This window comes from Pseudorca crassidens, chromosome 1, assembly GCF_039906515.1.
Source record: "Pseudorca crassidens isolate mPseCra1 chromosome 1, mPseCra1.hap1, whole genome shotgun sequence".
Classification (NCBI taxonomy): Eukaryota; Metazoa; Chordata; class Mammalia; order Artiodactyla; family Delphinidae; genus Pseudorca; species Pseudorca crassidens.
In genome coordinates, this window is record NC_090296.1 from 92,137,664 (window position 1) to 92,157,236 (window position 19,573).

General features: G+C 38.3%; 1 protein-coding gene across 4 annotated transcripts in view; it reads right to left on the reverse strand.

Moving 5' to 3' along the window:
- Positions 1-19,573, reverse strand: part of CEP152 (centrosomal protein 152) — a 96,692-nt gene that overhangs the window by 18,513 nt on the left and 58,606 nt on the right. For all 4 annotated transcript variants that reach the window (XM_067746306.1, XM_067746287.1, XM_067746295.1 and 1 more), the window contains exons 17-21: positions 19,357-19,492; positions 12,044-12,325; positions 9,704-9,835; positions 3,955-4,605; positions 543-678 (exon numbers count right to left, since the gene is read on the reverse strand). In XM_067746306.1, coding sequence (XP_067602407.1) covers positions 543-678; positions 3,955-4,605; positions 9,704-9,835; positions 12,044-12,325; positions 19,357-19,492 — 1,337 coding nt within the window. The remainder of the gene's footprint in view (positions 1-542; positions 679-3,954; positions 4,606-9,703; positions 9,836-12,043; positions 12,326-19,356; positions 19,493-19,573) is intronic.

The following is a 19,573-nucleotide window of genomic DNA, read 5'->3' on the forward strand; positions in this document are numbered from 1 at the left end:
AAGTTAAATTATTAATTCATCAAATATTCAAGGAACACAAACTATGTGCCATTCACTTTGACAGTTGGTGGAGAGGAAGAGATAAAAACACTGCCCCTCAACCTTAAGAAGCCCACAAATACATCAGAAAACACTTAATACACTTCAGAAAGATTTCTATTAAAAATAGTTGAAATAAGCTTCAATAAATTGAATGGAAAGTGATTTGGCAATTCTCTTATGTGTAACCCTTTCTCATCAAAGCCAGGAAATAAAAACATGACTTCTCTACTAAAATTCTCATTATTCTCCTCATAATAAGAGTCACTTATGAATGGAGGGAAGACCATGAAAAGATAGGAAGTAAGAGGGCCTAAAGCAACCCTGCCTTCTAATACAAAATGAAACCTGGGGAGAGGACACACATTACTTAGGAGTAATATCACACATTTGTTCATTCATGAAAACTGTGCACGTCTTTGATTTCCTTTTAGCCTCAAAACAACCCTCTGGAACTGGGATTATGGATAATGCAAAGAATAGTAGGAACAAAATCCCATTACCAGCTTCTGCTTCTTTCATGGCCAAGGGCTGAGCGTGGTGTCCAGATGTAAGTGCAGGAAGGAGCGCCAGGACCCTAGGGTCTCCTCTGCCAGTGATCCTTGTGGCAGGATCCTTAGAGATCTTGGTCATATTTCTCTGAAACAGATTATCTTCATAGTTAATGCTTATTAAAAATCTTTCTCTACTCAAAATACTAATATTAAAAATATAAAAAGAAAACACAGCCTGAAAAAAATCTTGCCTAAACTATCACCAATATTTTTCCTAGGGTTTTCTGTGAATACTGTCATTACTATGAGCTAGACTCCTATAACCATATTTTCCCAATTAGAACATTATCCAACAGAGGACTCGCGGGCCAGCTACGGGACAGACAGGAGATACAGTTTCCACTTCTAAGATATTTTAATGGTTTCTGTGATCAAACCACAGGACAGACTATGTGAAATCAGAATTGTTTTTGAAAATCCAGAACGTTTTCACTTCAGCAGGGAGAAAATTCATTAGAAACTATAGTACCAACCTTTTGCCTCCCATGAATTGAAAGTAACAACAGTAAAAACAATTTTTGAAACATATAGTATGTTATGTTTCTAAACACTTTAATACATATTGTCATTTGTTCACAAGGAAAGACAGTCGAATGCCAATGTGAAGGAGAGAAACTGAGGCTCATCTAAGTGAAACATCTTGCACAAGACCATTTCCTCACTAATATTTATTGAACACTTTCTGCATTCTAGTTTCTGTTTTGGCAGCACAGCTACTAAATTCATTAATGGTGGGACATTCTTTTAAGGCAATATATTTTCAGATTTTGGACAACTACTAAATCTCAAACAGAACAGGTAATCTTGAGAAAGCTGCCTTGTTTAATTACTTAAAATACATTATATATGCTTAATTCTAGAAGCCTTGATTTTGATTTTGAGAAACTCATTTCATTGTCAGGACACCTACCCATGCCGCCCAACAGAGGCAGAGGTCAGTAGGTACAGAGACAATGCAAACTCCAGTCAGTCAAGAGGGTATGAGGTTGAGGCCAAAAGGAATAATAAAAACTGATCCCAAAGGGAGCCAATATTTCCAGTTTCTACTCAAAACTGGAGAAAAGCCAAGATGGCAAAAAAGGCAGGAGCAGCAACCTTTTGTCTTAGTTTTAACTTGACATGGGTGGTAAGAAAACACAAAACACACATCCTTAAATTTGTTTAAAAATGTTGTTCCAGTTGATATTTCTGTTTTCTTTTATCTATTATGAACTGCTATATTAATATACTTAGTATATGAATATAAATTATATATTTGATAAGGCATTCATTTTATTGGAAACCATATTTTTAATTCATTGCATTCTTGCCATTTAAAATCTGGATCATCTAAACTTAAATATTCTCACCAACAAAAAATAAGGTAAATATGTGCGGTGATGGATGTGTTAATTTAGATGGTGGGGAGCCTTTCACAATGTATATGTATATCAAATCATCATGATGACACTGTAAATATCTTACTATTTTATTTGTCAATTGTAGCTCAGTAAAGCTGAAAAAAATTTATTAAAAATAAATTAAATTAAATCTTGATCACCTATTTTAATGAGGACTTGTTTTATATACACCGATCGTTTTTTCCAGTTTTAATTTTCATGAACAGTTCTAAAAACCACAAATTTAATCAATTCTAAATCATAGTTCTTCACATTTATGGCACCTATATTGCAAATTTATAATCACTGCTTTATAATTATTGCTTTATCTCAAGGTCCTGAGCTGAGTTAGCACTAAGACAGCAGAAGGTTGAGTATTATTCTTCTGTGACAAATGCCAGATTAGGCATTTCAGAGGCACCTTTTTCTCAGGAACAGAATCTGATCCCACTCAGTGAAAGCTGCAAAAGTCTAAACTCTTAGCCAAATTATGTGATTCTGTCTCCATATAGGTGTGAGACACATAAAGTCTTACAGAGGATCCTACACTGCTTGCACAATTTTAAGCCCTATGAAAAGACCCCAGGGTTGATTATATATATTAACAGTAGGAGAAAGGTGTTGTAGTTTCTTGACTTTTATAGCAAAGTTTCCTTTTGCTTCAGGAAAGCAAACTTGAAAGCATATAACATGATTTTCCCATCACTTCTTACCCTTAAAGTCTGCTATAAATAATTCTTCTTAATTATCTACTTTTTCCAAAAATTCTCAATCATGCAGTATTCATGGGAAGTGGTCTTGCTGAGTTAATTTTACATTAAAATCAACTATTAAGAGTAACATCTTTGTGAAATCAAGAATAAAAATATGAACTGGGTTGAATTGGGATGGGATAGATTGATCTTTCAGGTTCCTTTGGCCCCAAAATTCTGTAGTGTTTCAAATGCAAGATGCAGAAAGATCAAACTATGTCATTTGTATCCTACCAAAATCCAAGGAATTAGACCAGGGATTTGTATTTTATTTTTCAGATGAGCAACTATGACTACCCAAGGTAAATAAGCTATTTATCGCTAAGTATGAAGCTGGAACTCAGATTTTTTTGTAGCTTATAACCCTTTCCAGTAGGTATTAATACCAAATGCTCAATCCAGGCCTTGAAAATCTTTAATCACAATATTTTAATGAACTGTAGTTCTTATGTCTCAACTCTTCTATCAGACAAACCTTATAATATTGGCATTTTTTTTCTACCTCGAATTCCAAATGTTGAAATTGGCTGGTCGCAATGCCTACAATATCATTCCGGATTTTTCATGCATATCTAATGTCTTTAATCATAAGGCGGCAAGACTTTGGTTTTATCAGATCTTCCACACAAACTACAAGTCAGAGAATACTTACACAACAAAAAGAATACAACTAATTCATTCTACATGCACATATATAGTACACTAACAAAACTGGGCTTTTTGTGTGAGTGAGCCGTACCTCTACTTGCTTGTTTCTATATCAATATTCTTTGTACCCAGTTGGCATTTTTTGCCTACATGAGATATAAATTCCTTGAGGGCAAGAAATAGGCTTCCAAACTCTTTAGAAGATCTTAAGAAACCCTAGTTTAATACGATGCATATTTCTTGAAGTAGTCATGCCCAGAAAACAAAAATAGGAATGAAAGTTATTCAGTTTCTGAAATCTCAGGCCCTTACAAAGAACAGTATATATTTTTTTTAGGAAAAAGATGTCTAGTGGCTAAAAGCTCTGCTCATATTTGTGGCACTATGAAGAAGCAAATTTGGGGGGGGGCAAAAAAAAATTGCAATCCTTTGAATTTGCTAAAAGTTTTTTAAACCACTAGTAAAAACACAAGTCTTACACCTATTAAACTGGAGAATGAAGAAAGGAAAAAGTACCAAATGCAGCTTCTACAATCATCTTTCACATTTAATCATAGCTTTTTTCACTTATTAGGAACATACCTTTCCCCAGTCTGAGTTGACAGTTTCTATAAGTAGGGAGAGTATATCTTGAAATGCTTTCTGTATGCAGGTCTTTAGTTTTTCAAAATATTGCACAGACACCCATTTCGAAGAACAAGTCGACATGAGTTCCAAAAGGTACTTGTTCTCTGAATCACTGGCTTGCTCCTTCTGGATGTCCTTTAAGAGAAACTCAAGGACAGTTAGGATGTCTTCCTCATACTGATGGATTTCCAGTTGGATCCGCCTAGCTTCCTGCACAGTCCATTCTCTGCGACTCTGGTCTAAACACGTTTGTAATTCTGTCTCCTTCTGAAGAAGTAGTTCAGTTTTTTGTTTCATAAAGTCTTCTTTAGCTGCTGCAAGCACCTCATTAATTTTATTTCGATGATCATCTAAAAACTGCCGGTAATCTTGCTCATTTTGTTCTTGAATTCTGTGGATTTCTTCTTGCTTTTCTTTGTTCCATTCACTCTGGGCCTTTGCCAACTCAGCCCTGACAACCATGGGGACTTCCTCATTCTTTAACTCAAGCTCTCTCTGCAGAGAATGAATCTTCTCTTCCAATTGCTTTCCAGGTATGACATTTTTCTCCAGATTTGCAATCTCGCTTTTCCATTTCTCTTTAGCTTCAGAAATAGCAAACAATATCTAAAGGACATAATAATGTACAATGAAAACTCTTTATGATTCTCCTCATTAATAAAAAAAAATTAAAGTAACCATTTGGGTTAATCTTTGAACTTATTAATAAGAGATTTAAAATCAAAATTAAAGGGAAAAAGTAAATTTAGATAAGACATTGGCTGGTCCTAAAATATACTTACACTAAACTTAAGGATCTTTTCCCTCATTTTAAATCACCTAATACTTTGTCTTACGTTATTTAAAATAAAACATCCATTTCTATATGAATAACTAGAAATTTAAACTGACCAAAAATATATAACTACATAATTATCTAAAACTAATTTTAGAAAAAAATTCATATTTGTTTTTTTAATACAGATGCTGTCTCAAATCTAAGCCCCCAACAAATGAATTATCTTTTATATGAAGCAAAAGCAGCCTCTAAGGAAATCTTACTAATATTTTTAGGAATGTAACACATAACCTGCACAATAACTTGCTGACAAACATACTGTATTTTAATGTAATTTTAGTGGTTAAAACAGTTCATTAAATGACAATATCAAACAGAAAAAGTCATTTTTTCATTAATCCAATTTTTGTTTATAACAGAATAGCAAGACTAGCAGATCATAGACACCAGTAGTACCTAACCAAAAAGTAATAGGGAATCAAAAAGCCTGAGCTGTAGCTCAAATCCTGACTTGGATTGCAGAGGCAGCCTAGCACAGTGCTTAACAGAACAGGCTCTGGAGACAAACTGCTGGAATTAACTTCCCATTCCTCAATTTCTTTGAGCCTCAGTTTCCTCATCTATAAAATGGAGATAATTACAATGCCCACCTAATAGTTTTTTTTTTCTTTTTTTTGGATTAAATGACAAAAGGAATAAATCTATTTAAAGCACTTAGGGGACTTCCCTGGTGGTCCAGCAGTTAACAATCTGCCTTACAATGCAGGAGACGCAGGTTCAATCCCTGGTCGGGGAACTAAGATCTCACATGCCGCGGGGGAAACTAAGCCCGCGCGCTGCAACTACTGAGCCTGTGTGCTCTAGAGCCCGCACACCACAACTAGAGAGCTTGCGCACCGCAACGAAGACCCGACGCAGCCAAATAAATAAGTAAATAAATATTTTTTAAAAATAAAATAAGGGCTTCCCTGGTGGCACAGTCATTGAGAGTCCACCTGCCGATGCAGGGGACACAGGTTCGTGCCCCGGTCCGGGAAGATCCCACATGCCACGGAGCGGCTGGGCCTGTAAGCCATGGCCGCTGAGCCTGCACGTCTGCAGCCTGTGCCCCGCAACGGGAGAGGCCACAAGTGAGAGGCCCGCGTACCGCAAAAAATAAATAAATAAATAAATAAATAAAATAAAAAATAAAATAAAAAAATAAAGCACTTAGGGCTTCCCTGGTGGCGCAGTGGTTGAGAGTCCACCTGCCGATGCAGGGGACACGGGTTCATGCCCCGGTCCGGGAAGATCCCACATGCCGCGGAGCGGCTGGGCCCGTGAGCCATGGCCACTGAGCCTGCGCATCCGGAGCCCGTGCTCCGCAACGGGAGAGGCCACATCAGTGAGAGGCCCGCGTACCGCAAAAAAAAAAAAAAAAAAGAAAAGAAAAGAAAAGAAATGAAAAAAAATAAAGCACTTAGAGCCTGGCAAACAATAAGACTCAAAAAATGTTATATAGTTACTGTTACTGTTGGCTGCATGGGCTTAGAAAAATTCTTAATCTCTTTTGCACTTAGTGTCCTCTATATAACGAGCAGATTGGATGATGATGTCAAGTCCCTTTTACTTCTAATATTCCCTGGATTGAATTCAAAGAAGTCACAAGGATACAAATGTAAAAGAAGAACTGGCCATCTCCAAAGGCTTGGCCTAGACAATGGTTACTGTTATGAATCAATACCATATATACTGACTATACTGCTGAACTGAATGAATAAGCATTTTCAGAATTCTAATGGAAAACTGATGAATTCATAAAAGTGCTAACAGAAGATCAAGATGAAAAAAATTAATTACATGGGACTGAGTGAACTGATGAGGATGATTATAATTTTTGTGACCTTCTGTTTGAATTAAAAAAAAAAAATCCCAAAAGGACTCAGAGGCAAAAAATATAAAAGTCAATTTTCACTGTAAAGTAAAAGAGCTGTTACAGTAGAGGATTACTGGGCTAAAGGTCAATATTATGACATAGAAAAAAATATATATATATATATGTCAAAAGAAATGCCATATATACGCTCTGGCTGTTGAGACAAGGCGTCTGCGTCCTTAATTCTCAGCTATTATATAATTATAGCGAACATCTTCAACTATATGGATACCTAGACACATGTTACATACCTTTATTCAATAAAATGTGTTCCTGAATAGTTGGATATAAATCAAAAATTTTGAATCATACTTTAAGTTTACTAAAGGAACCCACTATCTAAGATGAGCTTTACAAAGGAATTCACAGAAAAATTATTTTGCTACCAGCAGAATAATTCAGTAATGATGTGAAACATGTTTGAAACATGTTTCCTTTCCCAAAAAGGAAATCAGGTCGTGTCACAATGGATGTCTGGAAATTATTAACAGGTAACCTGGGTGGAGGTGTCAGATCCCAGGGAATTTGCATGACCCGCCCAAAGCTCACCAAAAGTGTACAACTTCTCACATAAAATTTTACAAGGAGAATTTGACAGCATTAATTGATTTAGTGTTTCCTGATGTTGCTACACATTAGAATCACCTGAGGAGCTTTTAAAATCCCTAAGCCAGGGCTTCCCTGGTGGTGCAGTGGTTGAGAGTCCGCCTGCCGATGCAGGGGACACGGGTTCGTGCCCCGGTCCGGGAGGATCCCACATACCGCGGAGCGGCTGGGCCCGTGAGCCATGGCCGCTGAGCCTGCGCGTCCGGAGCCTGTGCCCCGCAACGGGAGAGGTCACAACAGTGAGAGGCCCGCGTACCGCAAACAAAACAAAACAAAAATCCCTAAGCCCAGGTCACACCCTGTACCAACTGAAACATAAAGCCTTGAGGTGGGAGCCAGGCAAAAGTATTTTTTTAAAGATCCTCACATTTTTCCAATGTGCAGCAAAGTTTGGGAACCACTGAACCAACTTGCCGACTTCTGGACTGTGGAAACTGGCTTTAAATTTCCACAGATCTTGATGGATCACTCTAATCTTATAAGAACTCTCCAGCAAATGCTTTGAAACTGGCTCTTGCTCATCTCATTTGGCTTGGAGGAAGCATTTGCACAAAACACTAAGTTTTGTGGCTGAATAATTATCTAGAACACTGCTACTCACACCCAAGTGTGGTCCAAAGACCAGCAGTTACCACATCACCCAGGAGTCAGTTACAAAGTCTAATTCTCGGGACTTACTCCAGACCCAACAAATCAGCATCTCCAGGAGCAAAGCCCAGGAATGTGCTCTAACAAACCCTCCAGGTGATTCTCATGCCTGCTAAAGTTTGAGAAGCAACACACCGTCCTCTCGTTTCTGTATTTCTGCATTCACATATATTCAGACCTTCTGTGTTCTTAAGGAAAAATCAACTTTATTATTCTTAACTTCTGAGCTCTAAGACACATATGCATACCATCATATTATTTCCTCTTTCAGTCTCCCTCTTAAATTTCCTTTTGAAATATTTCAACGTACTAAAAGTACAGAGAATATTGTAATGAACCATTACATGAACTACCCATGAACTACCACATAAGTTGAGAAAAATATTAGCTTTTTACTTATGCTGAATTTATTTCCTTAAGTAACTTGTGGAATAAGATTATGAATGCAACATATGACTCATTTACAATGTCTGTTACGCACATTATTTTCTAAAATGGTTGTGACAACAGAAGAGTAGCATATGCTTGATACTGCAATCTATTTTGTGCATTACAATTAAGAAGAGAAGATATAAACATATGGCATAAAATATCACCTTAAGTTTGCTATTTGGACTCTCATGAAGACTATCTGTTCATATCTTCGGTGTACTCACCCACAGATTCTCTTATAAATTTGTATTTTTTTAATCATATATTAGTATTAACATTTCTGTTTGATTCATTTACTTTCCTTATTTTTATTATCCCCTTCACTTGTTTTTTATTACAAAAACAAATGTTTTAAATGTTTGTACATATTTTACCCCATTTACCTATCTTGGCTACTGTGCCTTGCCTGTTGCCTCACAACTGAGTTATTATGATGCAAATCTGAAATATTCCATTTCTTTTAATTTTTCTATACTCTCATTTAAAAATGTTTGTCTTCTGAATCAACCTAGAGTTTGTTGTGGTGTAGGGGGTGGGAAAACAATTTTTCTAAAATGCTATCATAAGATGATTTATTATGGAAAATTCCTCATTTCCTTGTTTGAAACAATTTATTAAGCTTTTAGTCATAGTTGGGCCTATCTCAAGTCTGTATAGTACTGAATGAAAAAGAATTCTATTTTTGTGACTCAACACTGTCTGAATTGCTGCTTTCCAACATATTCTATTAAGTGTTAGGGCTGGACTACTATTTCTTTTCCAGAACATTTAGAAAAATTTCTAGTCCTTTCAGTTTTCCAAATAAATTTCAGAATTATTGTGCCAAACTTCAAAACCATGTTCAGTTTATTGGCATTTTGATTAGAACCGGTTTACACTAATAAATTAAGTTGTGAGGCTACAAATGGTTAAAATATCTGATGTTTCCAGTCAAGGGACATGACATCTCTGGAAAGGAGAGCTTGTTATTTATCAAGGGGAGTATATTATAAGACTACTGACACAGCACAGAAAACAGTAGTCATGCATGTGAAAGGATACTGTATAGCTAATTGCTCTCTCAGTTTCTCCTAAAGATACCACAAGATAAATAGGGATTTCATTCCATGGGTAAGGTTATGCTCCAGATTATGAGAGTTTCACAACCCTGAAACACATTCTCTCCCCCTCCACAACTTGATGATGATGAGAACAGATCCCACTAATCAGGCCCTATGCTTAGTATGCATTATCGCGTTTAATCCTCCCACAGTGCTGTGAGCAGGTAGGAGTTCCCGGGACTGAGATGAGGCCCTCCTGAAGCTTCTTTCCAGGAGAGCTCTTACCCGTTTGGCCACAGACTGTTCTTGTAGCTCCTCCCACTTTTTCTGTTCTGCCCTTAGAAGGGCTTTATACTCTGCAAGCTCCGGCAGCTCTTCCAGCCACCGATGACGAGCATTTTGCACAGCTGTTTCTACCTGCAGGAGAGCAATTGCAGAAGAGAGGTAAAGGAACGTATAAAATTTCAGAAAGATCCCATGTGCAGGTAACCACTATGATTTCATGTGCATTTACATTGTATTGCACTACAGTAGTTAAACTGACTTCAAGCACCCCACCTTACCCCAAACAGTGGGGGTTCTAAATGTCCCATACTGTCCACTGCAAAAGGCAAAGCAGGAATTAGAAATCTATACATGTTTGATGGCCACTACTATTATTAGAAAGCTTTATACAAAGTACCAATTGCCATTTCCAACAAACTCCTATTTATCTTGGGGAAAAAGAAGAAGACATGCAGGAAGGCTGCTTGGTGTCAGCCGCTGTCCAATCAGTATACCCACCACCTCCTCAGACCTCGTGCCCGACATATAAACACACGCACACAGGCAAGCATGCACCAACATATTGTAGTTTAGAGCCCTACACTTGGCAAATTTTCTTCTGTCAAGAATGAATTTGTGACTATCAAGTGAGGTTGATAGTTCAGTTCTGGCAAAAATGTAAGACTTGATGAATTCTGAGGGTGATCTGGTTGTACATCTGTTACAGGGTGACCACAGATCATTTATTAAATAAACTTTCCTTATTTCCTTGTTTGAAATATCCAGATACACAACGTACATATAGCCGTACACACACACCAAAGCAGAGTTGATCTAAGGGGCTGAATTTCTCACTAAAATACTAAATACATTTATAGGTAAATTCCAGGAAGTTAAAAATATGGGGAAAAGATAAAGCTCCTATAGAAATTTACATTCCTTTAGAAGTTATTATGAACATTTCCTTTCTACTATATCATGCTATTTGTTTTTCTTCACAAGATCTGTGATTGTATAAATACCTAAGCAGCACCCCTAAGAACATGTCTCTTTGCCTATAGAACATTTTCTTAACTCTGTTGAGAAAATTATTTTTTAACTGATTGAAAATGTCCTTGATACAATTACTATATTTGCCTATGCTTCCAAACTTTAAGGATTCCTTGTAAAACCATGTATAACAATTTAACAAATAGGTAGAATTTCAAGTATTTATCAAAAGCAGAGTATGTTTTTTTTAAAACTGTACTTCAGGCATTATCTTAAGACTTTATAATAAGTAAAAGATCTAAAATAAAAAGTATACAATAAATAATATTATATTAAGGTCCAGGGACCTCTGAGGGCTAGAAACCCTGTCAGATGGTCTGTGAGGTCAAAACTATTTTCAAAACTTTGGACCTTATTTGTCTTTTTTTTACTCCCATTCTTTCATGTGTAAATAGTGCACTTCTCCAGAGGCTACATGCTGTATGATATGTCTCTTCTCTGATAGCCAATGGCAAGTATGAGCGAGGATTCTTCTTTTTTAAATTTCTTAGATATTTTTCCAATACAGTAAATAGACATAAACCAACACAGAAAAAGCTCTTTCGAGTCTGCAATTTTTAAAAGCGTAAAGACATCCTGAGAACAAAAAATCCAAGAATCACTGTAATAGATAATATTGATAAATCAAATAACTCATCGTTATTCTGTTAACACAGAGCTATACTTTTCTCTGGATGACCTTTCTTGGAACCAAGTAACGTATTATAGTTTAGAGCCTTACACCTGGCAAATTTTCTTGCTGTCAAGAATGAATTTGCGACCATAAAGTGAGGTTGATGCTTCAGTTCTGGCAAAAATGTAAGACTTGATGAATTCTGAGGGTGATCTGGTTGTACAGGGGTTGGGATTTATAGACAAAGTCCCATTTGCAGGGGAATGCCTGCAGATTCAACTCTCAAGTCTCAACACAAGATACTGTTATATACCTTATTCACTTTAAGCTTACTTATCTATAACTACCTTAGTGGAATATTTACTATAAAGTTAGATAAGAAAGATTCATAATTAAACTGTGCTTCATTCAGACGTAAAACCATCATTGTTAACCTCAGGCATCTTAATGTTTAGACGGACCTCAGAGGAGCAAACATTTTGTAAACTGAAAGAACATACAGAAAAACTGAGAGGCGACAGCTTTGTGACAGAAATATAATGACAAATTTGGCAACAACGTAAGATTGTTATCCTACCCTGGGGTATACAAAACGTTTAAGTATAAAGTTATGAACAAGTTCAATGGTAGCACTTTACGGGTTTTCATCCATAGGCAGGCAGTTCCAATAATTTTACTATAGGAAACCTGCCTTTTACCTGTTTGGCAATATTTTCACAATATTTGAGTTCCGATTCAACCTCAAGTTGCTTCAAGCCCCCCTTGATGGCTATTTCCTTCTCCTGCTCTAAATTTTGCTGGATCTTTCGCTTCTGCTCTTCTATCATGATTGCCATCTCTTTCTTGGAAATAACGTCAATGGCAGTTTCTTGGTCAGTTTGGCTGCAACAATCTGAGGTCTTCTTTTTCATAGCCTTTATAGTTTGATCCAGCTTAGACTGCCACTCCTTTTCAAGCTGCTGAATAAGTTCTTGTTTGATCTGTTTTCAGAAGAAAAATCATATGAAAAGAAAAATATTCAAATAAGCAAAAACTAGAATAGCTAGCCAAAAAAGCAACCACAGCAGTGTTTGAAAACCATCTAGACATTGTTGTAGTTATTATGTGAGGTTTAGAAATTTAGTCAATGAGAATATATTCAAGGAAATCCTGAAAGTTACTCTTTGACCTTATCTATGGGACATAAATCACATGGAAGAGTTAAGTATATTGTGTAAGGTCAGGCTATCTTGCTCTCAAGATGCGACCTTCTGGAAGCTTTGACATGGCCACTACAATCATCGCATGATAAAAAAAAAAACAACAACAAAGAAAACTTCTACTATTAATATGTGATTTTCCATCAATACCAGGCTTTCCACAAAGCAGGCACTGGGTAAGCATAATTAATGAAACTAAAATTGAACAATCTAAAAAACATTTTTACTTATTTGGACACATTAGAATCTTGTTTCTTATGATATGAAATTGTACTCAGTCAACTGCGTTCAAGAGGAGGGCATGGGCTTCCCTGGTGGCCCAGTGGTTGAGAGTCCACTTGCCGATGCAGGGGACACGGGTTCGTGCCCCGGTCCGGGAAGATCCCACATGCCGCGGAGCGGCTGGGCCCGTGAGCCATGGCCGCTGAGCCTGCGCGTCCGGAGCCTGTGCTCCGCAACGGGAGAGGCCACCACAGTGAGAGGCCCGCGTACCAGAAAGAAAAAAAAAAAGAGGAGGGCATTATTGGAAGGATGCCTTAGTGATTCTACTTTCAACAGTGTAGTGGGATGGACCCAAACATAATTAGTACTGGGCAAAACTGTGAAATAGCAAAATTTGCTTTTCCCTTTTCCTGTTTCCCACCTCTTGGGTATCCAGAGTTCTCAGACAGCTTCCCTGGCTACCACAGCCCCTGGCTGTATTGCTTCTCTGAAAAAGGTCATCTTGTGTGGCCTTTTTTGCTCTATGCTTTATGCTTTCCTGACAAAACACAAAAACATTAGCTGTCTCTCTCACTCCCCTGGTAAATAACTGGTTAGCAAATCCAACTAAAAAACAATTTGCAGCAATGTAAAAATAGGGGATTTGTTTTGCGTCATCCATATTTTTTAAAAATAAGTTTATTTTTGGCTGCGTTGGGTCTTCGTTGCTGCACACAGACTTTCTCTAGTTGTGGTGGGTGGGGGCTACTCTTCGTTGCGGTGCACGGGCTTCTCGTTGCGGTGGCTTCTCTTGTTGCGGAGCATGGGCTCTAGGTGTGTGGGCTTCAGTAGTTGTGGCACACGGGCTCAGTAGTTGTGGCTCGCAGGCTCAGTAGTTGTGGCTCACAGGCTCTAGAGCACACTCAGTAGTTGTGGCACATAGGCTTAGTTGCTCCACGGCATGTGGGATCTTCCCGGACCAGGGCTCAAACCTGTGTCCCCTGCATTGGCAGGCAGATTCTTAACCACTGCACCACCAGGGAAGCCCCATTCATATTTTTTTATAGATATTTGGCTAGATATATTCCATAATATATACTTTTATGTTAAAAAATGACTAGTAAAAGAATTTCAGGTGCCAGCACTAGATTGATGAGATTTGGGGGAGAGGATAGGAGATGAGTAGTAGGGAGGTCAAAAGACAGGACAATGGTGTATGATTCCATCCTGAGATAGCTCCAACCCCGATTAATAGCAATCTTGGGGTCAGAAGAACCTAGTTTGAGAACTTATTGCACTTTCAACTAGGTTTTTAAGATCGTAATTTGGTTCTTAATTTTCTTGGAAACTATGAGCATTTTCTAATCTCACTTGCTACTTAGGAAATAGAAGTAAAGGTTTGTGCTTCTAAGCCTACCCAGTCATTACTTCTTTCTTCCAATCCACTCTAAATTTAGAGTGCACGTTAATTATTTGTTAATTATATTGGTCTAGAGTTATCAGAATCATTTCACAATATGAAATTTGATCACGGTTTCATTTTTGAGGAATCAGAAAAAGTCCTCCTCAAAACCCATTATAGGGACTACCCTGGTGGCCCAGTGGTTAAGAATCCACCTGCTCCACAACAAGAGAAGCCACTGCAATGAGAAGCCCACGCACCGTAATGAAGAGTAGCCCCCGTTCGACACAACTAGAGAAAGCCAGCATGTAGCAACGAAGGCTCAACGCAACCAAAAATAAAATAAATTAAAAAATTTTTTAATTCTTAAAAAAAAACATTATATCCCGAATTGGGCTGAAGAGTCAAGAGGTAGGAAGTTTTAAAAAATAAAACGGGTGTGAGTAAGCTGCTAATAGCCCAATTCTGAGAAGTAAAATGAGTGATTATGTATGTACCTGGCAATTAAAAATAATGTCAGTTCAAGAAGAGCTGTCTCTCAACAGTTAATACATTTTTTTAAACATGATGACTAGAAAGAAATTTTTTTTTTTTTTTCTGCAGTACACGGGCCTCTCACTGTTGTGGCCTCTCCTGTTGCGGAGCACAGGCTCCAGACGCGCAGGCTCAGCAGCCATGGCTCACGGGCCCAGCTGCTCCGCGGCATGTGGGATCCTCCCAGACCGGGGCACGAACCCGTGTCCCCTGCATCGGCAGGCAGACTCTCAACCACTGCGCCACCAGGGAAGCCCTAGAAAGAAATTTTAACCCACACCTCTTTCTGTTTCTTAACCCAGTGTGCTTTGGCTAACATCACTTCATTTTCAAACTGCTGTTTAATATCATTTTCTTGTTCTTTCAGCCACTTGTCCTTTTCCATCATAAGGGTATCTTGGTACTTTTCTTCAAGTTCCACCTGCAGTTTCCTTACATACTCTTCTCTTTCCTCCAGTAGCTGTCTCTTTAAACAAAATTCAAATAAATATCTCATACGACACTAATATTCTCTAAGTCAAACTTATGAAATAATAGTTATATGCATGTAATAGACAACAGCAACAGAGACAAGTGATCTTCCTATATGCTTACTCAATCAGTTGAATAAACTGTCTTGTAAAAACCTGCCTACATCTCAAATATTTGGACAAAAAATTTACAGATGGTTGTATTAAATGAAAAGGCATCTAATACAATAAATACATTCCCACAGGAACCAAATACTATTTTTAAAGGTGAAACTGACATTTATGTTTACACCCCACCCATAATGAGACGCATAATGTATCACAGCCCAGAAAAATTTATATTTCTGAAAAACCTGTATTCAGAGATAGGCCAAAAATTACTGTTCTATTCTAAAAGCTATGCATCCTTCAATAAAACCCAGACTGGTATAAAATTTTTTTAACAAAACTAGCTGAAGCATTATCAAATAAGAACATTCAAGTGTCAGTTAAAATTTAACAATTTGAACTATTCATATAATATTCCCTATTTATTCTAGGAACCCAGTTTATCTGAAATCTCTAATAAACCTCTACTCAGGGATCAACATTATCTATGAGAGTTTCTGTTTGAAAAATTTTAGAAATGGTTTTCTGGAGGTCCTACCAAGATGCTATGAGAAGAAACACAGTGAAGCCCACAAACTACAACACCAAGGAAGTATACCTCACATAACTAATGCTACATGGCAACCGAGCTTTTGCTCTGTGTCTCTTTGGCATTATTTCTGATTCCTGACTATCTGGTTGTCTGGATTTTTTTCCAGTTCATAGCTGACCTGGATTATTTCTGTCTTAATTGCTCTCTGAGTCTTCTCCACCACTGGCACATGCCAAGAAGATAAAATCCGTGTTTGTTCAGTGTTGCATGATTTTGGAAAACCTCCGGTGACTGAGGGACCCATTTCTTCAGTCAGGTCATGTGGAGTGCAGTTGTACTAAGATTATAGGACAGGCTCATCCACATGGCTGAGAAAGTTGTCCACTGTCACATCAAACATCATATATCACTATTATTATTTTTGTTTGACTGTAGAAGTAATCCCCAAACTGTCTTATCTGTGTATGTCTATCCTTTAGGAGTTGTTTCCATATGTATCTGCATTTCCTTTTGACCCGAAGAAGAAAACTGCTACCAATTTTCCGTGTGTTTGTATGTTTGTGAGTATATTAGTTAGCTTAACTAGATAGTAAACCAGACCATACAGAGACTCAGAACAACGAACACCTATTATTTCTCATGATTCTGTGGATCAGCTGGGCAGTGGTTCTGGTCTGAGTCCACTCAGCTGATTTCTGCAGACAACTGAGGCTACAATGGTCTAAGATGGTGACACTCATATGTCTGGTGGTTAGTTCAATGTCTGCCAGGATGATGCAGTGACTTGGTCACACGTGTCATCATCTAGCAGGTTATCCCTGATCCTTCACATAGTGCTTGGTCAAAGGGTTCCTAAGAGTAGCACGCTTACAAGGACCAATGTGTAAAAGCTTTCTAAGTGTCTTTTTACGTAATGTTAACTAATAGCCCATTAGCCAAAGTCAGTCATTTGGCCAAGGTCAGATTCAACGGATGAGAAACAGACTATCTGTAACTGAGAATAGCTACAAAGCCACATTGCAAGGAGACACACATTCAGGGATAGGAAGAATATGTGGCCATTTTTGCAATCCACCACAGTGAGGAAAACTTTGCTTCCCGCTCTTTACAGAAGAAAAGCAATAAATTTATTGGTCATGGGAATCCACCATTTGAACATACTACAGGAATATCTAATTCAAAAAGTTTTTATCACACGAGGGAAGGAAATATTTGGATAGTTTTAAAATGTTTAAACTTGTTTTGCATGCCTCAGACAGTCAAAAAACTCTAACTTCTAAGGACTGACTTACCGTGATGACAATTGTATAAATGAGCCTTAGTGTGTGTAGGAATGGCATTATGAATAGGAATATCGATCATCTTTGCTTTGTCTACAGATTCACAGCCTCTACTGATTACTACCCAGTTTGAAGGGTCCTGTGTTTATGACTTTATTCCCCCTTCTCCGAACAAGCCAGGTTAACATGTGAGGAAAGTCTCTGTGTTAAAATCTTTACAACTTGGAATTGAACTTGTACTTAACCTGCAGCCTGTCTCAACAAGTGTTTCAGAAAAGAGCACATATGAAACAGGAAAATACAACCAGGGACTCTCGGCATTGCCTGTCTTATACAGTCTGTATCCAAAGCTCCGGACCTGAAGATCAACTGCAGGGAAAATGGCTTATGTCTTGCAGAGAAGGACTACCCTAACAGTTCCCTAGCTTGCTCGAGTTGAATGGGCTTATGAAGACTATTAAGCTATATAAAGAGCTTGTATAAATCTAAATAAAAAACTAAAGAATTCCCAGAGAAGGAAGAAATTAAATTTTTAACGCTTTAAGTACACTGGCCCTTTAAGTGGGGGGATGGGTATAACTACAAGGGGATGGCACAAGGGAGTTTTTTAGGGTGATGAAACTATTCTGTTTCAATCCATACATGGGTTAAAAATGTATAAAACTGGACATCAAATGAAAAAGAGTCAATTTTACTGTATGGCAATTTAAAAATTAAAAAAAAAAAATTGAACCAGTAAGTGTTTTTGGAAGAGGGCCAAATAGCAGTTTTAACTTTCCTTCTTGCCCCAGTGCACAAGCATTCATGAGCCAAAGTATCAGTCAGTAGCAGCTATTAACTGCGACTGACCAATTACGTGAGATTCAATTTTACAGCCAAATTGATTCTTTTAAAAGTACCAGGAAATATATTCCTGGAAAGAATGACCTCTTTGAGAGAACTGCTCTTATGTTCTTGCCAATTTATATATTTAAAGAAAGAAAGAAAAGAATCACATTAGATCTTCTCCCTATTTTAATTTTTTTAAACATTACTGAGCTAAGTCTTTAATTTCTAGGTAATTTAAGATCCCTTCTAACTTTCATACTGCCGGCACTAACTAAAACAGCTCCCCTTAGCTCTTTTTCCACTAGATGGTATGTATACATGGCATGTTTTTCTACCATATTAATCTATTCAAAAATAATCAAAATGTTAAGTGACCTGGATTCCTCACTGCTCTTTAAGTCTGTGGTAGCAACAGTCAGCTTCACTATAACTTACTCAGAAACCTCTGTATATAGAACATTTACTAGAGCCTTTAAAAATGTTGTCTAATCTTGATGCAGGTGGCTTTCAAATTGTGGTCTGCAGGCTGGTCCCAAGGGGAAGGGAGAGGCAGACGTGTGTCTGGATGAGGCTTGAGCCAGGACAAGGAAGAAGACAGGAGGGGCAACTGTTTACGTGTGATTTCACTCCTGGACACTCACCAAGGGCAACCTGGAAGATTCAGGCAGGAGTAGAGAGGATACTGCAGCCCCTCCAGCTTCCCGGGACGATGAGAACTCTCTGGAAAGAGGTCACACTCACACCGACCTTCCTCTCCACAGCTCCACAACCCCACCTTCCCTATCATGAGACCCAAGTTCAAACTCCTGCCCTTTTCCCCAGAATAAAAGGACGCTTAAGTCCTGACAGAAATGGGTCAGAGGAAAACGTCCATGCAGCGCACACAGGACTGTATAGAATCACTTGGGCAGCAAACAAACATGCAAAACGAGGATCCCTGGGTTTCAGACTCAAAGTACTCGGGTCCACCTTGTTGTTGTTGTTTTGTTTTGTTTTGTTTTTTTGCGGTACGCGGGCCTCTCACTGCTGTGGCCTCTCCCGTTGCGGAGCACGGGCTCCGGACACGCAGGCTCAGCGGCCACGGCTCACGGGCCCAGCCGCTCCGCGGCATGTGGGATCTTCCCGGACCGGGGCACGAACCCGCGTCCCCTGCATCAGCAGGCGGACTCTCAACCACTGCGCCACCAGGGAAGTCCCACCTTGCTTATTTTTAGAACGCTCTTTTGCCTCTTAGAATAAATCTACAAGGACGAATCACTTTCTCCTATGGGTATGCCATTTTCTGCTAGGGCTTTAATAATCATTTCAATATTTACTGTACTTTGTGAGCTGAATTAGTGTGAAACAGCCAAACGTAAAGACTTCTACAGAAGGCTTCCCTGTTTCACAGGAGAGTGAGTGTACTGGTTTCAGTGAGAAATGAAATGAAGTGAACACAGCACAGACTTGTCCTGTACCTTCTTCTCTTGAGCCTGTTGCTCCTTTTCCATGGTCTTCCTGAGAGTTGCTTCCAGATTATCTTTCTCTCTGCACACTTCCAGGTAACATTCCTGCACGGCCGCCATCTCCTTATTCACCTTATCTAAGTCAGACCTTGGACACACAAAACCAGCAACTAAATATAAGGCTGCAGAACAGACAATTTTCCTCTAAACAATGGAATAAGAGAATGTT